The 24,067-nt window shown below is 38.2% G+C and overlaps 1 protein-coding gene across 1 annotated transcript in view; it reads left to right on the plus strand.

Annotated features, from left to right (window-relative positions):
* Nemp (Nuclear envelope integral membrane protein) overlaps window positions 1-9,290 on the plus strand; it is a 35,584-nt gene extending 26,294 nt beyond the window's left edge. The window contains exons 7-8 of the mRNA XM_083128688.1: window positions 41-202; window positions 8,192-9,290. Of these exons, the coding sequence (XP_082984814.1) occupies window positions 41-202; window positions 8,192-8,309 (280 nt within the window). The 3' untranslated portion in view covers window positions 8,310-9,290. The remainder of the gene's footprint in view (window positions 1-40; window positions 203-8,191) is intronic.
* The last annotated feature ends 14,777 nt before the right edge of the window (window positions 9,291-24,067 follow it).

Genomic DNA, 24,067 nt, shown 5'->3' on the forward strand with positions numbered 1-24,067 from the left:
AACCTTAGTGATTTGACCTTCCTGTGTGTTTTTAACACAGGAAAAGAAGATTTCCACCTCGAGTGCGTCTGCTAAGTGAAGAAGAGTATTATGCACAGGGAGTTGCAGAGACTTGTAAAGGCTTGTCAGAACTACGCGAGCACTGTTCGAGCCCAGAGTGTCAATCATGGAAATTAATGATAAGACTGAAGGATCCCGTTCGGTAAATAGAATCACCCTTGCATATGTTTGTGGCATGTCTATTGCTTGATTTGTTTGGCTTGAAAGAAAATGAGTGCAGAATTAATTTAGGGGACTAGATTAAATTTCTTGAAAAATATTAAGTTCACACGTGAGCATTTTACCAACTGATCTGTAACATCACTAGAAGGGAGCATCTCAAAATTTTTAGATGAATATGCGAACGTCCACTTTCCTATATTATGTAGGATTACATTTTTGCTGTACACTGTGAGAATTTTTTTTTCTGCATTGCATAGTACTTTGCAATATATTTCTACACCTTAACTATTCGTAATTGAGTCTATCTTCGTTCATACTTCGTAGTGATTTTTGCCCAGTGCAGTCGTTTCACATTCTTCAAAGTTTATCTGATTTCAATTTTAACATGTAGAATCGCAAATATTCTGTAATGTTTTTCATTTTGTTCTCTGTTACCGTGTTGGACTTCCATATTTTGAGAAATGCTAGATGTGGTAGTAAATAGATAAAAATAGCTAATATACTCACTTAACCTGCAGAACTGTTTTGTTTGTTGTATTAATTTCGGGGGCTGCAGCTACTATCTTCATCTTCTACACTGTTGGTTGGTGTTCTTGAATCGGTTTACCGAATGCTGCTAGATGTATTGCTGTTGTCTCCCGCATGTATTTGTTGTCTGTTGTTCCTTCACGGCTGTAGTAAGGAGATCCATGTGTGTTGTGCTTGTCTGCTGTCCGTATTTAATTTTTATGGGAAGTGCATGTTCAACTATTTTCAACCTATCTATTTCTCTTTTTTATGAATTTATAGTTTTTAAAGGGAACATAATGTTGGAGTAGGTAAAAGTAAAACTTCCTAGACAATGGATAATGTCCAGTTAACGTTGCATACTAATAAAGAATCATTATCACCAACATTCAGGGAAGTAGGAGCATGATGTTAACAGGTCACAAATGGAACTCAATTCACATTTGTCTTATTTTTTCACTAAAATTCCTTCAGTCATGGGTTCCTCTGTAAATTTTAGCTTTGTCTTCGCATATGGCAAACCACATCCCTGTAATGTAGACTGCATTCAACTGGTGCCTCTATTCACTGCATTTTGCCTTCCTAGCTGTAGTAATTCCTCACAATTCAGATGAGTAGTGACTTTTTTAAAGTTATTGAACTAGCAAACAGAAGTTTGTATTTTTACAAAATTTTTTATTACCTCATTCACGTTAAATAAAAAGGATAATTTTATTAACCTTTTTGGTCCCAAGCATCTTGGTCGAGATACCCAAATGTAACCCTTGCGGTCCCAAGCATCTCGATCGAGATGCTGTGTAAAGGTCGTAGTTTTGACGTTAAAACTTTTCGATTTTTGATTAGAATTTCGATTTTTTTTAATATTGTTCCTAACACATGTATTTAACAGAAATGTTTCTTGCACTTTTTTTTCTTAATGAAAATGGAGGGGAAAAGGGACTTCTCTTTTGCGTCTATTTTCAAGGGAAAATTTTTACCGACAAAGGAAGACCGATAGTTTTTCTTGTATGTACGCATTGCTTGCATGATAGAATTATTTTCCTGTAGTTTACGGTTATTACAAGCATAAGAAAACAGTTTTTTCTTTGTGACGTTTCAGGAGAACACACGCTCCTTTCATCAGACATTTATTTTCATTTTGACTAAAGATACAGTTATAACAATGGTTAGTAATTTTTAAACAAAAAGAATCTGTTATATAATGGATGTTGTCAATGTTACATTGTTGTAATATAGCAACTTAACTGTGAAAAAAACAGTCTATTTTTTAAATTATGAATCCCAAATATCATCAGGTAATTCAAATTCATCATTGTTTTCACAAAGTCTCTTGATGTTTTCTGTTACATTAAATTTTAAAGATGGTGGCTTACTCCATTTGTGAAAAAGAAAACTCCACACTGGATCTATGTTGCCATTTTCATTATTTAATTTATTCCAGTGTTCTTCTGCAATGAACGAGGCTTCCCAGACATTCAACTCTGTGTTTCCCGTTAATCTTTTTAAAACCCTTCTCTTTTTAATCAAATGCTTCTCTTCGATGATATGAGTTGACAAACCTGTTCTTGGGTTTAGATTTATAATGTCCAAATCATGTTCGTGCCATCTTATTGCCATTTTCCTTGCTGTTTGTCCCACATAATCTTTTGAACATGAACAACTTATATTATATATTCCTGTGGTTTCCACATCTGGTAGCGAGTTTCTCATTTTGAATTCATTAAATGTACATTCCAAACTTCTTGGTGATTTAAAAACAATTTTGAAATTAAAACTTCTAAAAATTTTTGCAATTTTATGTGAGAATCCCTTGTGGAATGGAATGCACACAAATTTCTTTTCAACAGATTTTTCATCTTTGTCTGTATTTCTCTTTTCCTTTAGTTTTCTTGCAACTTGTTTTTTGATTTGGTTTATTCTGTTAGTGTGAAAGCCATTTTCTTTTGCTATATTAAAGAGCCTTTCTTCTTCATTTTTGATATCCTCATTATTAGAACATAGTCTTTGTGCTCTCAGGAAAAAATTTAAAAATATGTTATCCATTGTTATACGCGAATGTTCTGATTTGGCATGGATGTATTTTTCCCCCGCTAATTTTTTTTCTATGGACTGATGTTTGAATTATTGAGTCAGTTGTCTTAATTTGCAGATCAAGGAAAGAAATTACATTGTTATTCATGGGTTCGCAAGTGAATTTTATGCGACGATGTGATTCATTTAACGATTTAAATACGTCCATGATGGTGTTCTCATTTTTAGCAATAATTAGCACATCATCTACATATCTGATGTAGAGTTTGATATCCGCACCTATCGCATTAACAATTGGAGATTCTATGTAATGAAGGAAAATGCTGGAGATGATTCCGGATACTGGGTTTCCCATTGATAGACCATTATTTTGCTGATAGATTTTGCCATCAAATATAAAGTAATTGTAATTTGCACATACAGTAAACCATCGAACCATTTCCCATGATTCTACTGGGTTAACCTTCATCTCAATAAGCCATCTGTGTAATGCATCTGTGGCACCTTCTATTGGGACACTAGGATATAAATTTTCTACATCAAAACTTGCAATACGATACTCACTATTCCAAACAATATTTTTTAGTTTCTGTTTCACTTCATATGCATTTTTAACACTGAATGGTGTTTGTTGTTTAATTATAGCAAGTCTTTCAACTAAATATTTGGATAGTTTGTATGCAGGATGTGTGAAAGTTGCAATGATGGGTCGTATTGGAGTTCCAGGTTTGTGAGTTTTTGGTAGTCCAAAGGCAATCGGCAGGGTTGAATTTTTGACAATGAGTTTTTTCTTCATTTCTCTTGGTATCGTGATACTGCTTTCAATTACTTTCTTTACCTCATTTATTATTTTAGTTATAGGGTTTCGAGAGGTTTCTGTGAAATTGTTTAATTTGAAACATTCTTCCATTTTTTCTTTATAGTCCTTAATTCGGATAAGGACAGGTTTATTTTCCTTGTCCGATTTTATTAAGAAAATGTCGTTTTCTTTCAACCAGATCTTGAAACCATGAACTTTTTTTCCCAACCTTATATGCTCTTTCTCCCGTTCTGTGTATTTTGGACCTCTGTTAGTTCTTCTGTTGTATTCAAAACTTAAACGTTCATCAAGAGCATCATGTGTGAGACTTCGTAATTTTCTTTTTTCCTCCTCATCATCTAAGAAATTCAGTGCTTTCTCTATTGAAATCACGAAATCTTCCTTGTGTATATAAGCACTACCAACTGAAAATTTCATTCCGAATTGAAAAATTTCTATATACTCATCAGGTACCTCAATATCCGTAAGATTTATAAATAATCTGTTGTCAATGTTCTTAGTTTTTATTTTACCAGTGACATTAACTGCTTCCCTTCTTTCATTGTTGTTGTATATAACTTGTTCTTCTTGAATTAGCTGGTAGAATTTCCTATCAAGTCTCCTTTCTGAAAGCTTGCTGTAGTGTTCTACAACTTGTTCTGTAGCTCTGTTTACTTTATCCCATATGAGTGGGTGCAAAGAATTTGACAATGTTATGTGGAGATCATATGTCTTTCGAGAAAGGCTGTCCAATTCTGAGTACGAGTCCCTGATTAGGCGTCCTATCATTAACATTTGTAGCTTTCCTTTAAAATCACTGGTGTAGGTATTACGAGTTCGAACTTTCCACTTCAAAAAATTTGGCACTATATTGTTTAACTTGCATCTTCTCAAAAATCTGATTCTCTGAAGTGTCGTTTGAATCTTGATTTGATATTTCTGGAATGTACGTACCTCTCTCCCCGTAATAGATGAATAATAGTTTTTCTTGTATGTACGCATTGCTTGCATGATAGAATTATTTTCCTGTAGTTTACGGTTATTACAAGCATAAGAAAACAGTTTTTTCTTTGTGACGTTTCAGGAGAACACACGCTCCTTTCATCAGACATTTATTTTCATTTTGACTAAAGATACAGTTATAACAATGGTTAGTAATTTTTAAACAAAAAGAATCTGTTATATAATGGATGTTGTCAATGTTACATTGTTGTAATATAGCAACTTAACTGTGAAAAAAAAAAAAAAAAAAAAGTCTATTTTTTAAATTATGAATCCCAAATATCATCAGGTAATTCAAATTCATCATTGTTTTCACAAAGTCTCTTGATGTTTTCTGTTACATTAAATTTTCAGCGTGTGTTCTCCTGAAACGTCACAAAGAAAAAACTGTTTTCTTATGCTTGTAATAACCGTAAACTACAGGAAAATAAAAGGAAGACCGGCTTTGTTGTTCTAAAGCAATGCTTTTCACTCCTGCCTAGTAACTGCATTCGAAGAAAGCTTGTTTATCAGTATCCGATGTCAAAATGAAAGTTTTCCGTGTTGGCACAAGCAGGGGGTGGGGGAAAACTGGTTGTTGAATCTGCGTTGTGAGAATGGAATTTCGAGGCACGCTGAAGGAAACCTTTGTTTTTGAGCACAAGTGTTCCACAAGTTGCAACACAGGTTACCCTGCATTGTCTAAAAATAGAATTTCAAGCAGCTGGAAGAATTTGCGTTCATTTTTCATTGCGTTCTAGCTTTTCGTATGTGAAAGTGGTGCGTAGGTGTCTGTCGTTTTGTGCCCAAGTGCGAGGATATTTTTTGAGTGAAGTGACAGACTTCCAAGGTATTTTTTTGTCATCTATGTGTTTTTCTTGTGGTGCGAAAAGTGTGCTAGTGTCGTTTGTGCCTGCTGTGTCCCATAAAGGCTTGGGAGGAGGGGGGGAGAGAAAAACCCCATTTTTTTAAAAAAAAGTATTTTTCAGGGGATTTCCCCCCTTTCCCCCATATGTACGCCGAATGTGCATAAATTATATATCGTCTGAATCTGTGATTCATTCTGCGTACAACAGTATATCTTTCATATCTCTAGGGCATTTAGTTTCTGAGCTGTAGTCATTTCAATGTAACTGCATTTCGCTCAATTCCGAAGCTTGAGACACTGGCATACAAGCCTTTTGTTTCAGGGATACAACTTGCATTACATTGGGCATATGACAATGATGCAAATATGTTTGTTTCTTAGATGCCAGCGATAATTTCTATGTGCATTTTGAACTTTTCATATCCTTTTTTTTGGGGTGGGGGTGGGGGGGAGAAACCCATTTTTTTTTAAAAAAAAGTATTTTTCAGGGATTTCCCCCCTTTCCCCCTCCATATGTATGCCGAATGTGCATAAATTATATATCGTCTGAATCTGTGATTCATTCTGCGTACAATGGTATATCGTTCACATCTCCAGGGCAAATAGTCTCTGAGCTAAAGTCATTTCAAGGTACTGCTGCATTTTGAAGCTTGAATCAGTGGCGTGCCGACCATTGCTTTTGGGGGTACAACTCACATTACATTAGTCATATGATAATAATGCAAATATTTTTGTGTTCCTTACATGTCAGCAATCATTTCCATGTGCATGTCGACACTGTCATGTACTTTTTCTTGGGGGGGGGGGATTTTTTCCCTGAAATTTTGGAATTTTGAGAGTTAGCCCCCTCCCTGCCACATATACGCCAAATTTGCATAAATTTCATATAGTCTGAATCCCTGGTTCATTCCGCATACAACGGTATATCACTCATCTCTCTAGGGCAATTAGCCTCTGATATACACTCATTTAATTTAAAATGCAGTTTGCTCAAAATTGGCTCGGGGCCAAAGGGGTTACATGTAAAAATGGACTTGAGACTCAAAAGGTTAATACTATATACATGAAATGTACAGATTGTCCAAGAAGTCCCCGTACCCCTACTTGCATGCATCATGTTGCGACTCTATTGAAAATTGGCCTGTATTCTTGAATTTTCAACTACATTCACTTTATACTTGCATGACAATAGGTAATAAATAAAGCCCGGAAGTTCAGGCATTTATTTTCGTTAAAATAGGCAGGCAAAAAGGCATTTATAATTTGGAAAATAGGCACTAAAAATGAAAAAAAGGCACATTTGGAAGTCGCTCGCTTTTATCTATAATTTCTGGCAAAATGTTAAAATCTACATTGGGAAGAGTATTTCAATTTTCACCAAATTCACGCACGTAACCATGTAACTTACCACTTAATGGCACACTAAATTTTGGCATGATGACATATACACGATCGTTTTCCTCCAAAGTGCAGAACTAAACTAAAGATCAAGAACTTGATTTTGGAATGCATGCAAAGGTCCTTGGGCATTAGTGCTGTTTCTTGTCAATAACGTGCTGACACGGACGCTGGACGTGATGACGTAATTGTGCAGATGTTCTGCAACAGGTTTTCAGCAGTCATTCATGCACAAGGAAATGTTAACCGAAAGCCAATATCCTAACTCAGCATGAAATACTTTTATCTCACACTTTTCTCCTTCAGCAATGTTGAAACATGCGTGAGTTCAATATTACTTACATAAAGCGAAAATTATTCACATAATAAACAAAAGAAAAATAAATGCCAACAACGTTTTTTGGGAGAAAAATAATTTATATACACACTTTTTTTAAAAAAAAAATGGTCCAATTTCATTGAAAAAGGCAAAAAAAGGCATAATTAAAAATAGGCAGTGGGGTCCCAAATAGGCAAAATGAAAAGGCTTCTAAAACATTCGAAACATAAAAAACGTATATCCGGAAAAATTTTATCAATATATCCAGTAGATAAAAAAAAGAGGCATTTTGCCAAACTTCCGGGCTCTAGTAATAAATAGTGTTGGGCGTATTGAAGAAATATGGTCCAAGCGATATCAGCTAGACAATATATCATCACAAAATTTTGGTGATATATATCGTGGAGACAATATATTGCCGATATTACTACATGGAAAAAATATCGTATCATCTGAGACAATATTTTCTTTACAATATATCACGATATCAAATTTCTGATATTGTCTGTCCCTAAAGTCTGCCCGGTCAAAGAACGGACTTGAGGAAACCCAGACTTTCAGCCTCCAGTTCAAGGGAGGAAAAGCGGTGTTGCTACTCGCCTGATTTTTGTCCAGTCATACACGACACCTCTTCCTGTCGACTTGCCCTTCACTCACATTTCAGGGAAAGGGAGACTCATTCGTTTGCTGTACTGCGGCAACCATTAAGCTTTGCCCTGTTTGACCTTGTTGGGGGTGCCACCTATTTTGAGAATGACTCAAAACTAAAAATTTGGCAACGCAGAATACCACGAGAATTTCCCCTAACCACGGCAACTGGACAAAGCCGATTGGTTCAGCGGTCCAGCGGTCCATGTGACCCTCCTGGCTCTTGACTAAAAATACAAATGTCCATGTCCATTCTTTGGCCGGAACCACTGTAGTAATAAACTAACTTAACCTGTTGTTTACAAGCCCAGGACATTCTTGGCTTTAGGTCTTTTAATATTATTAGAGTTTAAGTATCGCCATAATTTTAATTTTTATATTATTGTTGTTCATAAGTGTGCTCTTTTTCTACCAACAGATTTGCAAAATTTGTACAGGGCGAGTCTCATCTTACCGACAACGAACTAATAGCCTATGATGAAAACTGCCATTCTGGTGAGCTGTTTACAGATGATGATTCGGATGACGAAACCTGACTTCGAAGAAAGTAGTGCCCATAATGTAGGGATTAAAGTTTACTTGTGTGCTGTGATTGTGAAGCAACAGGAGTGTGAAGGTTTGCTCAGTTGGTTGAGTCACTGGTTTTAGATGCGGTTTTATTTTTGAGTGACAATTGTGTACAGCATTGTAGATTCAATGAGAAGAAAATAGAGGAATTATGTTTTGGAAAGAAGGTACTGTTAAGCATCATGAATCTTTTTTGTACATTTTTGATTGGTGGCCTTGTGAATAGTGAGAATATACTGTTATATTCGAGGAGAGTTTAGAAATTCAGGGTTAATAAGCAGTGCCTTTTTGCATGCAGTTATTGTATAGCCATGTTTTGGTGCAACAAACTGAACCCAATGATCTGTGAAGCTAGTTAAAAATTGGCTGTGAAATTGGTCATGATTTGTTATCAAACAAGCCTCTGTATCATGTCATGTAGGTATAGACCAGGTTTACCAGGATTGTATATCTTTTCATTATGTATGATTTATCATTTACATGAAAAGCATGTTTTAAGTGTAAGGAGTGAATACTTTTATTATTTCCAAAGTGGCATGTAAACAGAAATAAGTTTCACAAGAGTGCAATTTATCTAAATCTGTCATTATTTGCTGACTGTATTGGCAAAGAACAGTAGTTATGGATCTCAATGCATAAATGAATATAGATTAAGAATTCTGAACATCACTTTGGTAAAAAATGATGCTCTATTAATACCAAAATGCAGTTCACAGCCTTAGTTTTTGTGTGCCAAGATGTATTGTTCATTATGTAGTATGTTGTGTTACATGTGTATATATTTTGTACTTTTGTAAAACTTAGTTTGCATATGTTAGGAACATACAAAAATTAACAGGAAATTGTTGTAACTTAATATGGATTCTGTGACAGGCAATTACTTTGTTTAAAGATATAATTGTAGTTGCTAAATACCTCAAGTGCTCTTAATAAAAGTGTTTTAGTATAAATATGCGTATCTCTTAATGAATTGTAAACACTATATTTTTTATGGAGGTGTTGCCTTGACATAATGCAGAAAGATGGAATATTCTAAACTTCTATTCAGAGCCTGTTCGAAGCATCGGATTGTGGTTAAACTTTGTATGGAGGCAATGGGGACGCATACTGATGAAAAGAACAGTTCCAATTTTCACCACTAGGTTGAAATGCAGCGCTGAAATCTGATGCACAGAGAACATCATCCTTGGAGCGATTCGCGAGACCATTAAAAGCACCATCTTATGCTTCCAAAGTGTCATTCATATTGACGGGGTGCATATTGAACACTGCTGTACTGACAAACTCAAATTACTGGTGGTTGTTACTTCGGAGCCTCAGTGCTACTTGGTGGTGAAATTTGAACTATTTTTTTTTTTTACGTCTGCATTTGCTTCTCCATGGTCTCCATAGCCTGTACAAAGTTTCACCGCAATGCTTGAAAGGGGCTATGAATAGGGAAACTGTAACACTGTATATCACTGCATAATTCTCCGATTTAGTGCCAAATTGTTTTGAAAAACGTAGAATACAACTCTATTTAAATTGTGCTTCTATTATGCTTGCCTCACGCATGTCCAGTGAACACAATTACTTTCAACTTGAATAGTTTTTATATTTACCTACGGTTGCTGTACATCCCAGATTTTCCGGGACAGTCCCAGAATGATGGCATTTGTCCCACATCCCTAAAAAGTTTCTTCGGGATGCACTGTCACAGAATAGGGTTGGAAGGCAGGAATCATTAAGGATATACTTTCATGAACATAGAGTTACAAGAATGTACTGCAACCATCTTAGACTTCAAGATCGCGCTGTTCAATGAACAATAACAATTAGTAATAATGTTTGACATTATCAGATAACAGCTTAGTTTGTTATTTCACCGAAAATGCAGTGTAAGCCTTATGATAGACTTCGAAATGAATTTCAATTTATTAAAAAGTGTAAATAAAATGATTAGGGCTGAACAAATACTGACGGCATCGGTTGATTTTCTCTTACCGAAACCAAAGATTTTCAGTGGCTAGAAGAGTGGGCAAAGGCAACAGCTCGTCTTGGCATTTGTCCTTTTTAAAAGTTTGTTCACCCTTCCTTGTGACAGATTGCGAGACCAGCACAGGAAGTTCCATAGATTTTCCTAGAAACACTGGAAAGAACCCACCCTTTCTGGGAAGCATATGGAAAGATCAAAGGCATGGGTAAGTGACTGCTGAACCTAAACGTGACCATGAGGGCATGGAACTGTTAGTTAACGCTGTGGGAAATAAACCATTCATTGCCAATTCTTACTTGAAGATTGTGGTCGTAAGATAGGTGGATATTTTTAACCTCCCGCCGCACTAATGCCGAGTCAGGTAGTTGCAAAGTTCTTGGAAAAGAGGGATGAAGAAGGTCACTGTGAAATTAGCTTGCATTATCTAATTCAGGCAGGAAGGGGAATCAGCAATTTATACTTATCCTCTTCACTTCTGTCTTTCGTGTGACTGCCGGTATAAGCCAATGATGGCTATTTATTTTCGCCGAAAGCTGGCCCGTCTCAAGAGTGGTTAGCACATCGTGCTATGATGCCAGGGTTCGAATCCCATCCTGGGCATGGACGTTTGGGAGTCTCCATTTAATATTTCATCACATCATCACCCATCCCCATCTTCACTTCACAAATTAGCCAAAAGTGGCACAAACAGAATGGTAAAATACAGCAAATCAATCAATAATTTCCGCCGAGATTAGATTGAGAACATAAGGCTTTGAATGACAATACTAAGAAAGATAAGCTAATCGGGACTGGACCTACATTTTAAAGTGGGACCCGAACCACTATATGCCTCCACTGAGTTTAGAACCCGTGATCTATTGATTACAAGGCGATGGTAACATCATCGGAGAGGCCCCTCTAAAGATATATGTACACCACTACTTACAATAATGTACATAAAATATTTTTCAGGAACTTTATTTTTCATTAAATGGACGTATCATCATTCTTTTTGTTATTCAATAAATATTAATTTTTTTTTTACTTTGACATAAATTTCCTTGCCATGGCTCGTTTTTACACAAATTTTAGTGGTCTTAACTACATGTAAGCCAGATGGATGAATAATTGCTACTTTATCTCTGATTTCATAGTGTCTTTTTGCTATTTACGTAATAACAAATTTTTTAGTCAAGATAGAAATAACAAAATAATTATCATTGTCTTTCCTTCATTTCAGTTCAGTATGTGGTTACATACAACAATACTCCATACATATCGGAGAAATGAAGTACTAATTACTTAATTTTCATATTATTACAAATAATTATATTAACATATTAAATAGACACACTTCTAATATTATATTTCTGAGACACTTGGCTCGGACCTATTCCTCAAATTAAATATTTCTAAATATGCCTAGTGATGTGACGAGTTAGTATGACTCGGTAACTAGCCTTTGTTATTTTGTACTGGAATTATACAAGTATCGGTATCGGTCATGGTATCAGTATTGGCAAATTGTGGTATCGGCTCGGTTCTAAAAATGATGAGACCGTCCACGGTGACCGTACATACTACTTTGTCGGATCCAGCCTCCATTCCCTCCCCAACAGGCTTCTGGTGAAGGGCATCCTGGATTCACTTGTGAAATATAGCAACTGTATATTTACCCACAATCACAAAGAAATGTTCTTAAATACGGAGAAACTAGTACTCACTTTTATCCGCGAAGCTGTTTTTTCTTCTTTTTCGATTAATTTCAGTGGCCACTGCCACCATCCTCGTTGGAACTTGCTGCGCTGTTGCTTGGCGTGCGTCTTTTGTTCGTAGTTCTCTGGCTGCCGTTAGGTGCGCCGTGCATCTTGGTGCGTCGTCTGCTAATTCCGGGCGATAACTGCTGCAGTAGTGGAATCCAAGTGTGGTGCGCTTGCCCGCTATCGATGTTTAGTTCGTGCGGGAAGTGCATTATGGCATGCGTTTCCTTGATTTTGGTGTCTATGAGCGTGTGGGCAGTGTGTTTGACTCGAACCTTTTGAATTTTATGGCTATTGTATTTGATATGTCTAGCAAGACCAGTAGTGGGTTGGGCTTTTTTCGCATCTGCTAGGTGCTGTTGGATTCTTTCATTGACAGATCTGATGGACCTGCCGATGTAATGAGCCTTGCATTCACACTCTGCATCATATACACCTGGGTTGTCAAGGGGAGAGAGAAAGTACCCTTTGTGCTTGTTCAGTTTATCAGTTATTTTGGAGTTGGGTTTGTGCGCTACTTTGATGCCAAATGGGAGAAGGGCTTTGGCTATGCGGTTGGAAGTGGTGGGATAGTAGAGGAAGGCAAACCATTTATATTGGTCGCTGGGGGTTGTTTGTGGATGGGTTGATTGTGGTAGGTTAGGGTGTCTGACCTGTATTTCCGCTTTACTGCACCAAGTGGAAAGTTGTGATTCAGTGTAGCCATGTTTCAGGGCTATTTCAGTGATGGTGGCTATCTCCTCTCGTAGATCCTCTTCTTTGCCACAGTAGGAGAAGGCTCTTCGATAAAAGTTTAGCCACACATTGGCTTTTTGCTTAGGGGGATGGCTAGAGAGAGCATGTATGTACTGGTTGCCTGCATCCAGTTTTCTGTAGACTGTGGTTGTGAATTTGTTAAGTGCACGGCTGATGGTGATGTCCAGGAAGTTGATTTTACCAAGTTTTTCATGCTCTACTGTGAAGTTGAGCCTGGGGTGGATGCTATTTAGCTTGTTCACTAGGAGGTTGAGTTCTTCTGCCTTTTTGTATACAACTATTGTGTCGTCCGCGTACCTTCCATATCGGATGTGTTGTAGTTCTTTTTCAGCCAGGTGCATGACGATGTTGGCTAAAGGAGCTGATAGTGGGTTGCCCATCGCAAGGCCCTCGGATTGTTTGTAGAATTTATCTTCAAACTGGAAGTAATTGTGTTTTAGACAAACTTCCAATAGCCTGGTTATCTCTTGTACCTCTAGGGCCGGGATTCTGTTAGTTGTCAGCCATCTTTCAACTGAAAGCAGTGCTAGGTCTATGGGGATTGAACTGTACATATCTACTATATCAATGCTGGCTAATTTTGCACTGTCAGCTTGCACTATTGAAGTTACCAGATGTTTAGCATCGGCACTGTTGCGGAACACGTATGTTAGTTTGTGGTTGAATTGAGATATTTTGTTTTTTTAGCCAGTTTGTTAGGTGGACTGTGGGGTAATTGATAATTGGTAAAATCAACTTCCTGGACATCACCATCAGCCGTGCACTTAACAAATTCACAACCACCGTCTACAGAAAACCAGATGCAGGCAACCAGTACATACATGCTCTCTCTAGCCATCCCCCTAAGCAAAAAGCCAGTGTGTGGCTAAACTTTTATCGAAGAGCCTTCTCCTACTGTGGCAAAGAAGAGGATCTACGAGAGGAGATAGCCACCATCACAGAAATAGCCCTGAAACATGGCTACACTGAATCACAACTTTCCACTTGGTGCAGTACGGCGGAAATACAGGTCAGACACCCTAACCTATCACAATCAACCCATCCACAAACAGCCCAACCACAACCAACCCCCAGCGACCAAAATAAATGGTTTGCCTTCCCCTACCATCCCACCTCTTCCAACCGCATAGCCAAAGCCCTTCTCCCATTTGGAATCAAAGTAGCGCACAAACCCAACTCCAAAATAACTGATAAACTGAACAAGCACAAACGGTACTTCCTCTCTCCCCTTGACAACCCAGGTGTATATGATGCAGAGTGTGAATGCAAGGCTCATTACATCGGCAGGTCCATCAGATCTGTCAATGAAAGAATCCAACAGCACCTAGCAGATGCGAAAAAAGCCCAACCCACTACTGGTCTTGCTAGACATATCAAATACAATAGCCATAAAATTCAAAAGGTTCGAGTCAAACACACTGCCCACACGCTCATAGACACCAAAATCAAGGAAACGCATGCCATAATGCACTTCCCGCACGAACTAAACATCGATAGCGGGCAAGCGCACCACACTTGGATTCCACTACTGCAGCAGTTATCGCCCGGAATTAGCAGACGACGCACCAAGATGCACGGCGCACCTAACAGCGCACCTAACGGCAGCCAGAGAACTACGAACAAAAGACGCACGCCAAGCAACAGCGCAGCAAGTTCCAACGAGGATGGTGGCAGTGGCCACTGAAATTAATCGAAAAAGAAGAAAAAACAGCTTCGTGGATAAAAGTGAGTACTAGTTTCTCCGTATTTATATACTACCGCGTCTCTCTTTTCCCAATTATGAAATGTTCTTGTTAAAAAAAAAACACGAACAGCATGATAGTTGTTTGTAGTCTCCCCACCGAGTTTTGATCGAAGCAACATCATTGGAACCTCAATTGTGTCTTCTTTGCAGTCTCTCGATCAGCCCTGATGATGACCAAGTCGAAAGCTCTGACAAACCTTTAAAGGATTTCTATCATGTAGTTTTTAACAAGAATGTTACCGGCACATAATGCAAGAAGTTTTTTAATGTCACATAAAGAAATGCTTGGCATGTTAATGCGTAGCTGGCACAGGAAGATGCAAGTCTCAGCATATCACATGATTTACTCATGCCAGCTATTGAGTGACAATATTGTTAGTACTGCAGCACTCGAAACAAACCATGCAAGTCAGCTCTTGGTACTGACAATGAACATGCACTGAGAACTCTAGGCTCTCAGCTCTCAATGCACGAGAGGTAAATACATATCCATATTCCATTGGGGGGGGGGGGGGGGTTGGCTCTGTTTATCTTTTAAGCAGTCTGACAGAATTATACTGTGTGATGGAAGATTATGTCCTCATCCGTGGCTGTGCAGTCTAAGGCAGTGTGCTTTGGACTCCATCTGCAGGATGGCATGGGTTCAGTCTCTGGGTTTTCAGCCTGTGTATAGGAACGGTGGCAACCCACCATCGTGAGGAAATTGGGAGCTACGAGTGAGTAGCGTAACCCAGTCTGGAAAAACTTTATAACGGCTGAGGGTTCGACGTGCTGACCCACATCACCCTATTACCGGTTGAAGAACTCCACACCTCTAGGTAGGATTGTGGGAGGTTGACTGGCAGTTGGGATATAGGCCAAGGTCCTTCTAGGACTGCGAGCCATGAGTTATGTTATGATGGAAGATTATAAACTAATTTTGGGGTGTGATGATTATGCAGTAAAATACAGTATACAGAAAACCTACTACAAGTAAATTATTCATGCATAAAACACCAGAATGTGATGGGGAGGATTGAAGATTTCTTTGAGGGCTTGCAGATTTGTTTTGTAGAGTGGTTGTGCTTTATTTACAATGAAATAACCAAATTAACTTAAATCTGTGCCTAAGTATGAAACTTCTAAAGTGATACATAGAAATCAATTCAAGTGTGAGAGAATATGCAAGAGGGGGCAGCACCCTCTGGTGGTCAGTAAAATAAGTCATGCGAGAACCAGAGAGGCGTAACTCCATTTTCTCAAATTTACAGGAGAGGAAATAATGTATACTTAGGACTCCCAAAGACTCAGTAAAATTGAGATATGTTACTCCACCTTACTGCTAAGTATTTGGAGATGTCCGACTCCAAATAGAGCTCTTCAGTGTAGATATGTTAAACAAAAACAGCATAAAAAACAATCTCCCATAAATCTTGAACAAAACTAAGTGTAATTAAGAGATCTACAGTGTGTGAGAAGTGCAGGAGATGGATTAAAAGAAAAAAAGTGTTCTGGAATGGAAACAGTCCAGAGTGGAACTGGTGCCACAAAGGAGCAAAGTCTGAAAGGCTATATATATATATATACAGTGCGTCCATTTCGATCTTCAGCCGAGAGATCGGGAGAAGCGTGGCGGGTGGCACTGACAGAGATGCCGACATTTGCAGCCTGTAATGCCCGCTTATATTTATGGACATATGCAGACATTTATATAAATATTGCAAAACGAGCACTAACCTGTGTTATAAGAGTTGTTCAAAGTGATGTCCACCTACATTCACACATTCCTGGCATCACTTGATGAAATTTTGATACACACGCAAAAGTTCTTCTTCCGTAATTCTTCCAAGTTCTGCCCTTATATTGTCTTTTAGTTCGTCGATGCTATGAGGGTTATTTCGGTAGGCTCTATTTTTTAAGGTTCTGATTATTATCTCCTCCCTAGACTGAAAAAAGTTCTGGTTTGGTTTGATTTGGTTTGAGTTGCTGTTTTAAGTCCACTTTATGCACAGTAAGGCTAATCGGGACTGGACCTACAGTTTAAAGTGGAATCCGAACCACTTGTGCCTCCACCGGGTATCAAACCCAGGACCCCTTGATTACAAGGCAAGGATGCTACCACTGCACCATGGGGGAGGCCCTGAAAAAAAGTTCTGAAACGACAGAAATTTAGAAGTGATAACGAGGTTAGAGCAGCTGTCGAACAGTTTTTTTGCACACCAGGAGAAATATTATTTTTCGGAGGGGTTAGAGAAATTGGAGCAACAAAGTGCCAAGTGCGTAGACCTTCGGCGAGAATACGTTGAATAGCCTGAAACTTTCATGCCTGTATCTAAAGTCCTTCTGGGTCAGGCTGAGAACTTATCAGCTCCCCCCTTCCCTCGTAACGTGAACCTTGCGGCTGGAATTCCAATCGTCTCACTGACACAACACACACACACACTGCAATAACACAAACAAGTAACTGCAAGTAACCAAGAATAACACTCTTGTGCACATTACGAAATTAACATGCTCTTGGTTTACATTGCTCGCCACTATATTCACAGCTCTGTCTTCATCTAGTTGCGAAGGAACAAAAAAAACTTGAGCTCCGAGATTTCGGATTGCAAGGAAGCTCACGAAAACCATTGACTTTTAACGGTTTCGTCTGCAGCGTAATCTTGATACAGTGTTGCACATTCGAAACCTCCAAACGATCCCCATCGGCACAAAACTCTTTCAAGGATATAAACTTAAGCAGGACGTTACTGGTCAAAACTATGATTAAAATGTTTTATCTGTGGCTCTTAACATCGTTTCTAAAGCGTACTTTTTTTGTGTATATAAGGGCAGAACTTTGATGAATTACAGATGATGAATTATAAGACAGGTTAGTGCTCGTTTTGCAATATTTACATAAATGTCTGCATATGTCCATAAAAATAAGTGGGCATTACAGGCTGCAAATGTTGGCATCTCCGTCAGCGCTGCCTGCCACGCTTCTCCCGATCTCTCGGCTGAAGATCGAAATGGACGCACGGTGTATATATATTGGGACTGAACTGGTTCCATGCAAGTACGGAACAAAGGAGTTAAAATTAAGGCAGGTTGGTCCTTTAGTGTTGAATATCAATAGGAACCTATACTAGTATTAATAACACAGAAATACAAATGCACTGTGTAGAAAACTAGCAAACTTGTAATCACATGCAGCATGTTTTATTGAACAATATGGCTGTGCTAAATTGTAACCAGAACTTTATTTCTGGTGAGGGTATCTCATCCATTATCAACAGCCACTATCTAAAGGCGAAAAAGTGGGGGGTAGAAGCCCTGAAGATAAATTTCTTAGTCACAGCAAAATAAATTACCACTATTTACACTAAATATGCCCTATTTAAATTGGATATTTGTAGGATTTACATATAACCTTTTATGGGGTTCCACTTGAACATTTTAGTACTCGTGACAGCAATGTCCAGGTTGGGCCAAGTAAGTTTATCATTTTTTTTATTACATACAGGTAATTTCTTTAGTGTCTCATGTAGGGCGGAGCTGATACTGATACAAATGCTGATACCGGTGGTATCCGTAAGTATTCTTAAATTTTCTTCGCCGATACCAATGACCTTGAGTGGCTAGAAGAGCGGCCGAGAGAAACAACTCATTTGTCAATATTTGTCCTTTTCAAAGGGTTCACCCTGCCTTGTGACTTGGGGGTCAAACACAGGAAGTTCCATGTAGAAATGCTGTACCCTCCTGGGAAGCGGATGACAAGATCAAAGGCAGGACTAAAGTTCTGGACCCAAACATGACATTGAAGGCATGCAACACTATGAGAAATAAAATAAAACAATTCATTGCCAATTCTTGCTCGCAAACTTGCGGGATAAGAATGCGGACGTTTTGAAAACCAGCATTGTTATATTTAGGGCTAGGAAGTTGATGGCAAGTCATCTTTTTTTCTGGACTTTGAAGGCGATGCTAAACCTGATATTAGTTTGTTTCACTTCAGTTAAAACCAGAAAACATTGTTTCTATTTTGCATTTTATGGTCTTTTTTGTTTTTAGGTCATTTTTCAGTTTTTATTGCATTTTTAATCATTTTTGAAGTTTCTTTTCTCTCCTTCCCAGTTTTCTCATGAATTTTAAATGCATTTGCGAGAATGAAAAGAAGTAAAAAGGTAAAAAAAAAAGGTAAAGTCTTCCCCTGTGCTTAGCACCACGCCATGAAGGCGTATAGGGGGTGTGGGGGTAACGCCCCACACTTTCTTGATCCGGTCGTGAGTGGGGGTGATGTGATCAGCATCATGCCCCTGACCGCCTTTACCCCCCAGGGTTTCCCCCAGGTACCCATGTTATTCGACGCTGGGTAGGCGCCGGGGCCGCTTCCACCGTTAGAAAAGAAGTAACAATATGAAAAACTATATTAGCACTTGAATGGTTTTTATACCACCTTGCTTTAATAGTTTAAAGCACCAAACAACAGATTTTATCAAATTATTCAACTAGTCTCTTGTAATTTATAAAAAATCAAGCTTTCATTTTAAGGGCAGAAATTATCTTTAGGTGATTTTAAAATAATTTTAAGGTCATTCTATGAGTCTTTTCTTTTTTAGATTTTTTACGTCATCAACTTCCGAGCCTTAATTATCATGTTGGGCTCTTTCCAAGTTCTTGGGAAATGGATGTATGTTATCACTGTGGGGAGGGAGGGTTGTGGATTCCTACCCTTCTGTGTAAGTCTGTTGTGTGACTGATGGTTGATACCAACACTGCAGGGACTGGTTTTTATTTCAAATTTCAAAATTATTATTATTTTGCATTCTTTGGACTAGAAAAAATGTCTCAAGACATTTTAAAGTTCTATAATGCTACATGATAATAATTTGGGAGTTATTTAATGTCATTAGAAGAATGTTATGTGATAAGTTACTATTATCTCAGTAACTTGCCTTCGGTATTTTTAACTGGAATACTCAGTATCGGTATTGCCTCGGCCCTGGTCTCATGCTCTCTCTTTCCTCATTGCAACATGCAGGCATGTAGCCAGAGGGATGGCAACTCCCCCCCCCCCCTGTGAAAAATACAGAACACATTCCTACCTGGAATTCTCATTAATCTTTACAATTATATCATTTGTTACTCTAGCAACATTACAAAAGACACTTACTGATTTTGTGATTTATGAAGTTGTGTGGGATTCCGTATAATGTCGTATCAGGATTGGGGAGAAAAATTCCCTTCCAGATTAGACTTCAGGAAATGATTTCACAATTTTCAGTATCTAGTACAGTTGTGACATTTTGAGTAGTATTGTATTAAAGGTGCCTAATGTGTTTGAGATGTTTTTCTTGGATGTGTTGCTATGAACTTTGAATTGCTTAAATTTTTGTTTCCCAAGTCTATCTTTTGGTGATAGTGATTCATCTGGTAGAGACAGGGAGTGGATATTTGATTTTTGTTACTTAGCATTGCTTTTCTGCCATTCTAACTAATCGCAACAATGAAGGATGACGTGAAATTGATGAAGAGACACTCATAAACAGTGCCGCAACTACAAAGGGCATTGTCCCCTCCTCCCCCTGACCTTGGACAGAAGTCCATTCTAGGGGAAGCAAACATTTAAGTAAGAAAACAAGACCAGGAGGATCTAAGAAGAGCAGGACAATTGGATACTCATGATGGAATTAGTTTTTGTGTGTTCCTTGCATTTTCTATGCTCGCTTCGCTCGCAATTTCTGCTGTTCAAGTCCAAGTCCAAGTTCAGAGCCATAGCTATGGGGCGGCAGGAGTCGGCCCTAGGAGCCAAACGATCTATATGAAAAAAATAAAAATGTTAAAGAGAATGCCATGGTGGTAAAATTATTGCACCCTATTAAAACAATTTCTTTCTACGAAACTTAATATAAAATATTAATGATGATACTATAATCCAAGAAGTCATTCATCAATCAAGGGATTCCTATTTGTTTGTCAGGTGTCGAAACATGTATTTCAACTATAATATAATACAATTCACACAATATTTTGCAAAATGGTTAACGTAACCAGTAGCCAAACGTTGTCTGTAGTGATGCAAGAGTCTCCCCTTTGAAAGAAATAGAGTCTGTGGTGGACTATGTTAAACTTAATATTCTTTGACAATCTGTAAAGGTCATTATTGAAATATTGCTATTTGATGTTGCTCGAAGTTTTCTTTTGTTCACTGCAGTTTCAAGATATCATCCCTTTTCTGTTACTTCTCTCTTTTGGGGGAGGGAGCAAGTGCCTCTGTGTACCCTGTTATATCTGTCAATGCGACAAAATATATTAAAAATTTGCCCCCTCTAGGATTGACTTCGCTCCCCCTACAAGGAATTTCTGGCTATGGGCCTGGGGAGGGCTAAGGGGACTGAAGCCCCCCTCAAAATCAGACATATATCTAATTTAAACAGTGTATAGTGGTAAGTAATTTTACTTCCTTAGCAGTATTAACCATTGGATCGAAAAAAAAGTTTAGTGTATAATAGAGAAATGAGCTTATATTTTGACATTATAACATTTAATCCAAAGAATAAATGGATCCACAGCTTCCAAAATTTATAGTTTTCTTTCCGAGAGGTCACACAGTATAAACTTTACGAGCAAAATTGGCCCCTAACGTTTTTCGAATTGAATGTGTAAAAGTTAATAACAAAATACAATATAAATTTCAGTACACTAATTGTACAAAATGTAAGAAAATAATGAACAACACTCACTCATACGGCGAATCGAGTAGCACAGTCTCTCCATTTATATAATAATAATAATAATAATAAATTTGGATTGAAATTGGTTAATTTTTAATAACTTATAATAGTTATTATTCTAAAATGACAATTATAATGGTAGTAATAATTATTATTGTCATTAATATTTCTACTAATGAAGTCTTATCAAGGGTCTGGCCCCCTCTACAAATATTTCTGGCAACGCCTGTGCTGATAAGGGATTAGCCCCCAAAATTAATCCTGGCTACAGGCCTGGCAACATGCTGTGAAGACACGTGGAGGTAGGACACAAACTTTCACAATCTCGGCAACTTGTGGAAGTGATGCGATCAGTACTAAGTTCTGATCGTCTTTACCCCACATTTACCTATTACTTTCATTACCACATTTACCTATACTTTCGGTACAACCTGTCACATTTCCCACGCTTGCCAATTGACATTTTTAGGAGAGAACCACTAGGCATTGCTGCTGTAAACCAATTGAACTCCATGTTGAGGCAAGCCGAGACCAGGTTGCGATTAGGATATGCATATTAAGATACACAAATAAACCATGTGGTTGCGATTAGGATACGCATATCAAGATACACAAAACAAACCATGTGGGAGTTACAGTACAATGCGGCAACAATGTTTACGTAAGTGTCTCTCTTCTGGCCTTCATTTGCTCCTTGCTACCCAGTAGACGTTTTCATTGGAACAGAAACTGCAAGCCCCACAACAGGTTAAGCTTGCAGGAAATTTTCGCATAATAGACCGAAAACGTATGCTGAGAATATAGTTCAGCTGCAATGTTGCTGATTTTCTCATAGCCTGTGACGTGAACAGCTCGGCAGTTGAGGGAAGACTGGCACGGGAGATGCTGAGTGCCGTTCTCGCGTGGATTAATGCAAAAAACCTGCTGCGAACTTAACCTGTCACGGGGCTAGGTCAACCCCAAAGCAGTCTCACGCGGAAATAATCCCACTGTCCCCCCAGGATGTTGCACCCTGGCTGTAAGTACAGTTGGGAATCTCATGTAGCGTGGCTTTCACAGTGCAGTGGATATGGACAGCGTCATGTGGTTCCTGCTGGAAAACTCCACTTCCTTCAAGCAACAAGGCAAAACCGTGTTAAGACCCACTTTAGACGAAATAATTTTTCTTCACATTTATGTCATTACCAAAATACTACCGTGTAAAGTGAAAAATCCAACCTAGAGGAATAACATTTCCCAAAAAATGCTCCTGCGTAGGTAAGTGGTTAGCACTCTTGCCTCTGGTGCAAGCGGTCCTGGGTTTGATTCCTGGTTGGAGCTCCCAAAATTTCAACAGCGAACCAGCATCATGAGGACAATTGGGAAGCTCCGGTCACGAAAACCAGAAAAAAACCCGCAGCGATGGGATCCAATGAGCTGACCACGCATCACCCAATGTAAAGCCACTTGGGCAGGCCCTGGCCCTTCAAGGGCTGTTGCACCATGGAGTTTAGTTTTTAAGAAGAAAAAAGGTTTTAGGTACAAAGTAATGGCATTGCTTAAATACACACTTGATAATGTACACAGTACACATATGGAAGAATAGTTGTTTAAATTGTAAACACTGTGCACTCCCCACAGATTGTGTAACTAGACATGCCTTTCGTGCTGTACGAGTATATATTATATATTGTAATTGCAAAAGCTAACTGAAATGTTTACATGTCATCACTTTAAGGGACATGGGAAAAGAGAGATGAAAGAAAGGCAAAGAATTAATGAAGCCACATAAGAGAGAGAAAAGGAAAGTGAAGAGAGAGAAACAAAGTGAAAAGCAGATAATGTAAGAGAACTAAAGGAAGCAAGGCAACACATATACAGAGAGAGAGAAAGACGAATAGGGAAATGAGAGAGAAATAAATAGAGAAGCCTAAAAGAGAGAAAGAAAATAGAAAAGCAAGAGGTACAAAAAGAAATGGAGAAGAAAAGGAAAAAAGAGAGACAGGGGATGGACAGAAAAAGATCGATAAAGAAGAAAGTGACATGAAGTGTGAGGGAAAATATAGAAACAAAAGTGGTCAAGAGGAGATTAAGTAAACACGAATGAATACCTAAATGTGAGAAAAGGTTTAAAGCTGGGAAGAAGATACAAGGAAAGAAAATTTACAAATAAAAGAGAGAAAGGAAGAGGTATTAGGCAATTTTTTCTTATTCCAAGCACAGGAGTTCTTATGAACACAATAACAAACCAAGTTGAAGAGAACTGGAACCTTTCTTCTTAGAAAAAAAGCACCGTTTTTTGATCGATTGATTGATTTGTCTTATTTTACTTCGATTTTTGTGCCACTTTTCCGAAGATGGAGGTGGGTGATGACATGATGAATGGACAATCACAAACATCCATGCCCAGGTCGGGTTTCGAACCCAGGACTCCTGGCATCCTAGCGCAATGAAAAAACACTGCATATGTATAACCATTTAATTTTGGTACAAACCACAAGAGCAAGCTTTTTTTTTAAAAAAAATCATAAACTTGTACTACAATAAAAAAGCAATAGTTGCAAAACAACTTAGAATGTTTTTTAAAAAAAATTGTGAGGTTTTCAAGGTAGTCATCAACATGCTTTAAAGAACATGCACAAGCTAGCTACTTGTGTATGCTGCATGCTCTACATCATTGTTGTGCACTCATTCTTAACAATTTTTACTTCTTTATAAAGTTCTTCAAGAGCATAGTACCACATCATAGTGCAATAGGTTCAACCTGATTTTGATTCTTTGGGCGGGGAGATGAAATTCAGTTTAGAAACTTAAAATCAGAATGAATGGCAGCATC

This window comes from Lepisma saccharinum, chromosome 1 (assembly GCF_977018435.1).
Source record: "Lepisma saccharinum chromosome 1, izLepSacc3.1, whole genome shotgun sequence".
In the NCBI taxonomy this organism is placed as follows: domain Eukaryota; kingdom Metazoa; phylum Arthropoda; class Insecta; order Zygentoma; family Lepismatidae; genus Lepisma; species Lepisma saccharinum.